The sequence below is a fragment of the Peromyscus californicus genome, unplaced genomic scaffold (assembly GCF_007827085.1).
Source record: "Peromyscus californicus insignis strain IS unplaced genomic scaffold, ASM782708v3 Scaffold_4__1_contigs__length_199733344, whole genome shotgun sequence".
NCBI lineage: Eukaryota > Metazoa > Chordata > Mammalia > Rodentia > Cricetidae > Peromyscus > Peromyscus californicus.
Window position 1 is genome coordinate 196,754,058 of NW_026294562.1, and position 10,091 is coordinate 196,764,148.

Genomic DNA, 10,091 nt, shown 5'->3' on the forward strand with positions numbered 1-10,091 from the left:
CACTGGCTTGTGGTATGTGTCATCAGAACATCAATAGGTTTTAGTGTCATCTGTCAGACAGTGAGTTCAACTGTGTGCCTATGGAGGACAGCAATTTCTAGGGGAAGCCACACAGCCCCTAGGAGGGCCAAGATTTTGAATGTCTTTTTTCCCAGCAGTGAGAAGCCATTTTTCTCTATAGATCACACAGTTGACATACCCTCTTGTAAAGTCATATCAACTGATGGTCCATGTATATAGTAGTGGAATTTCCTTTTCCCCATATGAGATACTGGGCTAGATCATTCAGTTCCTCTACCTGGGATGAGGTTCCTGGTTTGGGCACAAATAATTTTATTAAAAGTAAGTATTGCATCTCCCATATACCTGGTTACATCTTTCATCTGGTAACAGTCTTATATGAGCAACTGTAGGGCATCATCAGGCAAGAGGGATAGCTCGTTGATGACAAACTGAACTCAAGTTGGGGTCATGAGTAGAGTCTTGTACTGGGCCAAACTGTCATTTAACAGTAGGTGATTTTTTTCCTCAGTAGAAGACCTCATTTTTCCTAGATACTATGAGTATCAGATCTTAACACATTTAACTTGATTGCATTCTTTTATTAAGCTAGCAGTGCTCTCCACACATATTTGACAGACAGGTCATCCTGTGACTACAGGTTCCAATCATTTGGACTGATGTATCACAGGGAATTTCCATGGTTCCAACATTTGGGTAAAACTCCCTTTGTCTTTTCTGTGATGGACTGACAATGAAAGGGTTTTGAGACATCTGGAAGTTCTAGGGCTGGAGCCAAATTCAGAGATATTTTTAAAGCCTTGAATGTCTTTCATTTAGTCTCAATCAAGATTAGGGGCTTATTTTTTCTACTCTGTGCTTATGTACAGAGGCATTGCTGTTTCCACAATCACTGGTATCTAGGGGCTGAAATACCCTGCTGCACCTAGGAATTCTGGAATCTGTCCCTTAGTCTTTGTAGTTGGAATCTGAAGGATGACAACAATCCTGTTGAGAGAGTCTCTTTTTCCATCTTCAGCTTGTAGCCAAGAGAGGTAGCCATCTATAAATTTGGCTTTTTAAGATGACATTCTGTAGCCCAAGGACTGTAACTCTTGTCACAGTCCCCCAATGGTCCTTTTATAAACTATTTTCCTACTAAACCCATTTTTCTAAATTTCAGACATTGGCACTAAAATAAGGAATATCACAGAAGGTAAAAATGCTTCAGTTGCAAGTGAGATTCCCTGAGTTCAGATCCACAGAAAATTCTTGAGTGAACATTTGTAATCTAGGGATCATGTGGAGGAGAGGAAACTTATACCTGAGAAGCCTTGAAGTTTGCAATGTAGATATCCAGGCATATGCAACGGAAACAATAGGCACTCTGTTAAAAAGGAAAAGTAAAGCCAGAACTGCCTGTAGAGGTTTTCCTCTGTCTTGAACTCACAACATCTAAAATTCAAACATTTTCACATAAAGTGGCATGCGCACACATGCACAACACACACACACACACATACACACAAGCACACATACAAATGATACAAAAGTAATATAAACTCACACAAAATAATGTTGTCAATATGTCACAAATATGTATAAAAATGAGTCACACTAACTCAGCAGTGTTCTTGATTATGATATTATCTTGGAAAGCCGAGTGTCTTAGTGGAGGATTATTTGTTTTCCTATGTAGAAGACAAACATCAAAGAACAATGCAGTAGGAAATAAAGTATTTTGTAAGGAACACGTTTTAAATTCATGGGCAAATTTTTTAGTGTACCAAATACAATAGAAAGTACAATGAACTGTCATGGGACAGCCAATTATGTGGGTCATACCTACAGGATCTTATATCATCGTAAGAAGTAACATAGGCAGTTGAACTCATTCATTTAGTGGGAAGTTTTAAATGTGAATTTTATATAAACACTAATATTTGAACTAGAAATCTACTGCAAAAAATCTGCAGCTTGGTGTGGTCTATAATTTCTTCAGGTGTGTTTTTATTCAATTTATGCAGATATAATTTTAAAATATACCAGTTGGTTCTGTCCCTGGTATTTGCCATTGAGGAGATCAACAGGAACCCTCATCTTTTACCCAACATATCTCTGGGATTTGATTTCTATAATGTCCCATACAGTGAGAGAAGCATTCTTATGAATCCCCTTATTTGGCTCACAGGCCTGAAAAATCCCTACTGTAATTATAACTGTGTAAAGGAGAGAAAGTCAGCTGCTGCACTAACAGGACCATCATGGGCAAAATCTGCCCATATTGGGACACTGCTTCAGCTCTTCAATTTTCCACAGGTGAGGCGTTGTGTGGGAAAAGTAGCCAGATCTCCTTTGCTGAAGTTTCAGGTGTGTCCAAAGGTAAAAAGGTATATTTGCATTAGTTAGCTATCAATGACAACTGTCCAGACAATTGGAGATGGACCTCTATTTCAGCCACTTGGAAAAGAAAGGGGAGAATGGAGTAGACAAGGAGGATTATTAAAAATAGAAAATAGCACAGTAATTGTCTGAAAAATTCACTCACAGAAATTCGCCTTTAAAATCAGGATGAATCATTCTTATGCTGACCATTTCAATCTGTTTCTGCAGAACAAGGATTGTGCATAATGCCATTGTTCTTTCTCTTGTTCCCAATTTTTTTCTCTTCAGCTCACTGTTGGTCCTTTTGATCCTATCTTCAGTGACCGAGGTCAGTTTACTTCTCTCTACCAGATGGCCCCCAAAGGCACATCTCTGTCTCTTGCCATGGTCTCTCTGATGCTTCATTTTGGCTGGACCTGGGTTGGTCTGCTTGTCCCAGATGACCACAGAGGAGCACAGTTTCTATCAGATATAAGAGAAAAGATGGAGAAAAATCAAGTCTGCACAGCTTTTGTTGAAATGATGCAAAGCTCCGGAGCTTCATTTCCTGACAAATACTGGAAAACTCTTGGTATCATCCAGGAATCATTGGCCAATATTATCATCATTTATGGTGACAATGATTCACTACAAGGTTTAATGCGAAATCTAGGGCAACATATTTTGACAAGGAAAGTCTGGGTCATGACTTCTCAATGTGATGTTACTAATATCGCTGATTATTTCTTGCTGGATTCATTCCATGGAAGTCTCATTTTTTCACAACACCATGAGCAGGTGGCTGAATTTAAAAATTTTATCCAAACAGTTAATCCTTATAAATACCCAGAAGACAATTACCTTCCTAAATTGTGGTTTTTGTTCTTCAAGTGCTCATTTTCAGAGCTGGATTGTCATCTTTTGGAGAACTGCCACCCCAATGCTTCCTTGGAATTGCTGCCTAAACATATTTTTGACATGGCAATGAATGCAGACAGCTACAATACATATAAGGCTGTTTATATTGTGGCCCACAGTCTCCATGAGATGAGTCTTCAGCAAGCACAGATGCAACCATTTAGAAATGGGCAAAAAATGGTGTTCTTACCCTGGCAGGTAATATCCCTTTTGTTCTATTAGATAATCAACAATGTGATATTTTGAGAGTTTTCAGAGGCACCAAACTAGGTATTACATATTTCAGTATTTCGCATATAGTATATGCATATGTATATATATACATATATATACATATATATATATAAATATAAAAATATATATATATATATGTACTTGTGTGTGTCTCTGTGTGTGTGTGTATGTGGGTGTCTGTCTGTCTGTCTGTCTGTGTGTATTCATCCACAGGAGATTCTTCATGTGTTATCCTATCTTCCAGGTCAGTACAGATCTTTCTGTTGATGTTGCTGAGGAATAAGGAGCTAGTGGCAAATAGGAAATGATTTTAATGAATATAAAAATTGTGTCACAAATAGCTGAACAATTTTTTCATTGTAATGATTACACCAGAAACCTAAGAATTTTCTCAGTGAAACAATGAAAGCTCATTATCCCAAGTTACTAGTACATAAATGATTTCTTTTAACTACTATTTAGTAATAAGTACCCACATTTTACTCTCAGAACTTTAGAATACACCCTGTGTGTAAATGGGTATAGCTTTCTTTTAAAGAAATTGAGATTTGCTTCAATCAAAACTCACCGATTCCATTTCTAAGTTCGTACAAAAGATTTTCTTGAGGCTGACTGTTCCTCAGTAGTAAAATTGTATCCCATTAATTTGGGTAACCATTGCTGACCTTCAATGATACCTACATTAATATCGTGTCCTACACCACAGATTATGAACATTGAGAGTTATTCTATAATCCTTTGGTGGTCGAATCTTCATATCTACTTTAAAACATATTCTTCTTGCATCATTTCAGCTTCATCCTTTCTTGAGGAATATACATGAGGGAGCCAACATGGCTCTAGAATGGAAACAGAAGTTAGATGATGATAAGTATGATATTCTCAACTTTTGGAATTTTCCAAAGGGTATTGGACTAAAAGTGAAAGTAGGAAATTTTTTGCCCAATGGTCCCCAGAGTCAACAGTTGACTTTATCTGAGCAGATGATACAGTGGCCAGAAAGATATTCAGAGGTGGGTTATATATTATCTCAATGCATTAAACTTATCATAATAATACAAATATATCCCCCAGTATAACAACTTCTACTTTTGAAATTAAATCCCAGTACTATAAAATTCCCAGTAGAGAAAGAGAAAAAATAACTACTAGAAGACAATGCTTTATCATCCCCTGATTCTTAAAAAAGGACAGTTTTAGCTATAAATGTCTGCTAATATTCAGTGATGCATGGGTTGGTTAAATATTGTCAAGTTGATACAAATTAAGTGCACCAGATAATTGGTATATGCAATCCTCATAAGGTCTCACAGAACATTCTGATGTAGAAAATCTCTAAATTCACAACAGAAAACTGAATAAGTTATATTTTCTTGCTATGATCAAATACAATCTCCAGAAGTGACTTTTGGAAAAAAGAGTTTATCTCATTTATAGTTCTGGAGGTACATGAGTCTTTCACTGTCAGGAGGCATGTCAGTGTGTGGCACTGGTAGAGAGATGGGCAAGAACCTGAAACAAAATATCTCCGTCCGCAACTGGAATCAGAGAGTGAAAACTGGAATTAGGTGAGGGTCATAAATTTTCAAAACCCACAACCACTGAAATAATTCTGCCAATAAGTCTGTGACTCTTAAAGTTGCAATAACTCTCAAGATAGCACCACCATTGAGAAAATATATAGTCACATATCTGTGTTTATAATTGCCACTTTTCATTCAAACCAATACACAATGTCTCTATTAGAATTCCTTCACTGTATCTAAAATTTGAATAGTTCATCTTGATTCCATGTTTAAAATTACAAAGATAAACAGTTATCATTTCCTTTATCCACCCCTTGAATTGAAATACTATAGCATACATGTATGTGTGTTATCTCCTCTTCTGCTACTGAAGATACATACATACCAATGTAACCTAAGCAAGCGTTTCTTTTGGTTGACAGTATGAGCATTCAGCCCTTATCTTTGGAAATTTATTGCTCCAGGAGCATGAGGTTCCTGATGACATCATATCCTCAGTCAATAGAAAAAAGTAAATACCACTAATCACCTTTTTCTCATTTTTAATTCTGAGACAACAGCCTATAGAATGGTGATGCTCACTTTTAGAGTGAACCCTTTAAATTTATCTTTAAGAATACTCACAGGAATATTTGTTTGCATGCTGATTATAACTTCTGTCAAGTTGACTAGCAAGATTCACAATCATGGTGGAAATAAAAGTGTCTCAACACATTAGGAAGCAAGCACAGAGACAAAGTCCATCTGGAAGGACCACTTGCCTTTCTAGATCATGGCTTCTATGTCCTCCTTGCATCAAACCTGTCCCTATCTCATTATGCTCCAAACTAATTGTGTGATAACTCTCAGACCAATTTTGTGTAGGGCACAGATTTTCAAAATCACTTTCCATATTTATAGGATTAAAACTGACAAATTAATTAATTGATATTAAAAAAATGTCATTTCAGGGGTTTCAGTAAACCGTGAGCATTTGTTAACTTTACTCTCATAATTCTCAGATCCCTCAGTCTGTGTGCCATGAGAACTGTGGACCTGGATTCAGGAAAATTTCCCTAGCCGGCAAAAGTGTTTGCTGCTACGATTGCACTCCTTGTCCAGACAATGAGATTTCCAACGAAACAGGTAAGCAGAAATCTTATTGGGAATGATTCCATATTTTGACAGGAATATGCATTATTTTAAAAACTGAAAAATATCCAGAGAGAAGTCAGACAATTTTATTTCTTCTATTATTTAGGATATAAAATGTACATCACCATGTCTTGAAATAGTGCAAAGAAAGCACTGAAATTTATAATTGATTTACATTCATGATCAACTTCAGCTATTGTTTCCTGAAGGAAAGACCTTTCATTATACTAATCAATATGCTTTATTTCCCCACATAATTTAAAACATAGTAATAAAGTACACAAATTGGATGTTTTTCTAACTGTATTTCAATAATGATTAGAACTCACCTAAATGTAGGATAGGTTATTTTAATAATCATTCTTCCCAGCAAGAACAGAAAATTAGCAATTTGTGTTTGATATCCCCAAATGTAAAATTATTGATGGCACAGCATAACTAAAATTTCAAATTTCCTTAATGAATAGATTTATGTCCATTTTTATGCTCCAATTCTGAGAAACAGTATATAAAACAATATCCTCAAAGCAGTTCCAAGGGTCTGTTACTGAGAGTTGTATCAAGACCTAAGAGCTGCAATGGAATATAGAGTCTCCATTTAGAAGAATATGTCCTGAACATATTCACAGCATGTTTCATCTGGAAGAAAAATCTTTAAAAACTAGTATTTTCACACCTGATATTAAATTTGTGACCAGGTTTATTTCAATTTTGAAATTTTGAAATATTTTCTATTGTTTGAGAATTTATACTATATATTTTCATCATATTCATGCCCTCCCAAATCTTCCACTTTCCTACCTAACTTCTTTTCTCTCTTGTTAAAACAAATTAAGAAAAACTCATTGAATTCAGTTTCTGCTACCCAAATACTCTTTCGAGTGGGGTCCCTGATGAAATATGGACTAATACCTACTGCCACACTCTTAAAGTTTAAAGTGTCTTACCCGTATAGCAGCTATGAGGTCAAATAGCTTCTCAGTTAAGTGTAGTACTTTATGCCAACTCTCCATACATAATGATATTTGGTCTGCCCTGAGCTTTCACATGTTATACACATGATATCAAACCTCAAATTTATGTAATCAACTGCCCAGCTGTGTCTGGAAGTTTCTATTCCCTTGAAGTATTTTATGACCTCTGACTTTTACATTCTTTCTTCAACTTCTTTCATGGATTTCTCACATTGAGATGTAAAAGACTGTGCCCTCAAGCTGTTATTCAAAAGAAACAATCCTTTAGTGAATATGCATGCGCACATTCACACACATACACACACACACACACACACACACACACACACACACACACACACACACACATATATATATATATAGTAGTTTTTATTACATGTATCATGTGCATTTAGTAAGGAATGGAGTTATACATGCATCACCCATTAAAACTTAGAAAACTAAAACAAAACAAACACCTCTACATAAAAGAGAAAGAAATAACAGAACCTGAGGTTATACCTTGAAAGTAGATCCTGAGAACAGATATGACAATGTGTCACAATAGCTGAAGGAAACATTATTTACAAGATATATAGAAATAAGTTTGATTCTACTAAAGTGAATTCAATAACATGTTAATAAAATTTGTCAACAAAATAAAATTGAAAATCAGGTGATGAGTTTCTTTTTAAAAACATATGAAAAAATGACAGTAGAAATCCAGCATGCATAAATCACTGATCTTTTACTTCAAATATAAGAGGAATTTTATGAATTTTCAAGAGCAGAATATTATAACACTGTTTTATTTCATACCCTAAAACTGTTTCAATAGTTCTGACATTTGTCCAATAGGAATGATGACTGTTCACTAGTGCATTAGTCAAGCCTGTAACAATGTAGTAATGCCTATTCACTAAAGCTTCCAGAGAGAAGAGTCAAAATTAGAAAACAGGAAGCATTTTATAATTATAAAAAATTGAGATCCTATGTTTAAGAAGAGTATTTTATGAAAATAATTTCAAGAGCATACTCCCTCTTTTGCAATATTCAAATTAATTATGTGGATATGACTTATGATGTGGTATCAGGAATACAGTAGGCTTATGTATTGCAACTCAGTATTCTAATGACTTCCAAAAGGGATACACCAATAACACAAGAGGCTTGAAGGTATATAAGAGAGAAAAGTGAAAGGTGTATTTAATTTGTATCACTATAAAGAAGATGGGTTGTATGAGAAGCTACTAGTAATTGATAACTACTACCAAAATAGGAACATCACTTTTCTTTAAGGGTGTGGACTCTGAAATGTTGCCCATATTCCAATTGTTGCCCCTATAATGTGAAAATACTAGCATCACTGAATAGACTCAGTGAGTATTAAAATGTAAAAAGAAGAGACAAGAGAGCACATTAAGTTGGGAAGTAAAAGTGGGAGAAGGTGAGGAATGGAGCAGAAGGAAAGAGGGCTAATTTGGATCAACACACTTTATAAGTTCACATAAATAATAACTGAAATATCAGATAAAGAAGTTGGGTGGTATAAAGATGAAAGTTTTCACTACAGAGTTTGTGTTTCTTTGTCCCTGAGAAAAAAGGAAAGTGATGTACATAGCAGTTCTGTCCAAAAGTACAAAAATGGCTTAGAATAAAAGGGATAACTTCATCTTGGATTAAATCTCTCCTTCATTTCCGATCAGGTATGGATCAGTGCATGAAGTGTCCAGAGAATCATTATGCAGAGACAGAGAAGAAACACTGTCTCAAGAAAGCTGTGAGTTTTCTCAACCATGAGGACCCCTTGGGGATGTCTCTTACAACCATAGCTCTGTGCTTCTCTGTACTCACAACTGTGGTTCTTGGACTCTTTGTGAAGCACAGGGACACTCCAATTGTCAAAGCTAATAATAGGACCCTTAGTTACACATTGCTTATCACACTCACTGTCTGTTTCCTATGTTCCTTGCTCTTCATTGGCCGTCCCAACACCACAACCTGTATCCTGCAGCAGATCACATTTGGAGGTGCTTTCACTGTGGCTCTTGCCACTGTGTTGGCCAAAGCTATCACTGTGCTTATTGCCTTCAAGGTCACTTTTCCAAATAAAGTGGTGAGGTTGTTAATAATATCAAAGGCTCCAAACCTTATAATCCCCATATGTACTCTGGTCCACCTTGTCCTCTGTGGAATCTGGCTAGGAACTTCTCCTCCCTACCTTGACAAAGATGCTCATGCTGAACATGGACATATCATCCTTGTGTGTAACAAAGGCTCAGATTTTGCATTCCATGGTATACTGGGATACCTCTGCTCCTTGGCACTTGGAAGTTACATTATGGCTTTCTTGTCCCGGAATCTGCCAGACACATTCAATGAAGCCAAGTTCCTATCATTTAGCATGCTGGTGTTCTTCTGTGTCTGGGTCACATTCCTCCCTGTCTACCACAGCACCAAAGGAAAGGTCATGGTGGCTATGGAAGTCTTTTCTATCTTGGCTTCTAGTGCAGCCCTCCTTGGCTTCGTTTTTGCCCCTAAGTGTTATATTATCTTAGTAAGGCCAGATAAAAACTCAATTCATCATATCAGGAATAGGCCATATTCTAGAAGGAATAACCCTCTCAAAACCTAATTCACAATTAAACATAGTTCTTATGATAAGTGATGAATTTTAAAGGTGAAGTCCAGTTGATATCTATTGCAAATGTGTGCTACACCGTTATGCTATAGGTTTGATTCATTGTGATGTTATGTGTTTAACCAATTGCATTACAGCATCTTTATGCTGGAGCCAATGGAGTTATCCATATTTAAAATCCAGGCTGTATTTTCATATGAGCTGGACCTTAGTATACATCTGGGCTTGTCTGAAACTGTCTGTGAATATCATGTGATTTTGAACTCATAGAGATTTGCCTACATCTGCCTCTGCTCTTCTGTGATTAAAGATGGCTACTCA

At 36.2% G+C, this 10,091-nt stretch overlaps 1 protein-coding gene across 1 annotated transcript in view; it reads left to right on the forward strand.

The window, feature by feature from the left end:
• The window catches only part of LOC128124323 (vomeronasal type-2 receptor 116-like), a 29,785-nt gene extending 20,021 nt beyond the window's left edge, over positions 1-9,764 (forward strand). Inside the window, exons 3-7 of the mRNA XM_052760471.1 lie at positions 2,028-2,319; positions 2,674-3,480; positions 4,311-4,529; positions 6,044-6,167; positions 8,836-9,764. Of these exons, the coding sequence (XP_052616431.1) occupies positions 2,028-2,319; positions 2,674-3,480; positions 4,311-4,529; positions 6,044-6,167; positions 8,836-9,764 (2,371 nt within the window). The remainder of the gene's footprint in view (positions 1-2,027; positions 2,320-2,673; positions 3,481-4,310; positions 4,530-6,043; positions 6,168-8,835) is intronic.
• Positions 9,765-10,091: the final 327 nt, after the last annotated feature.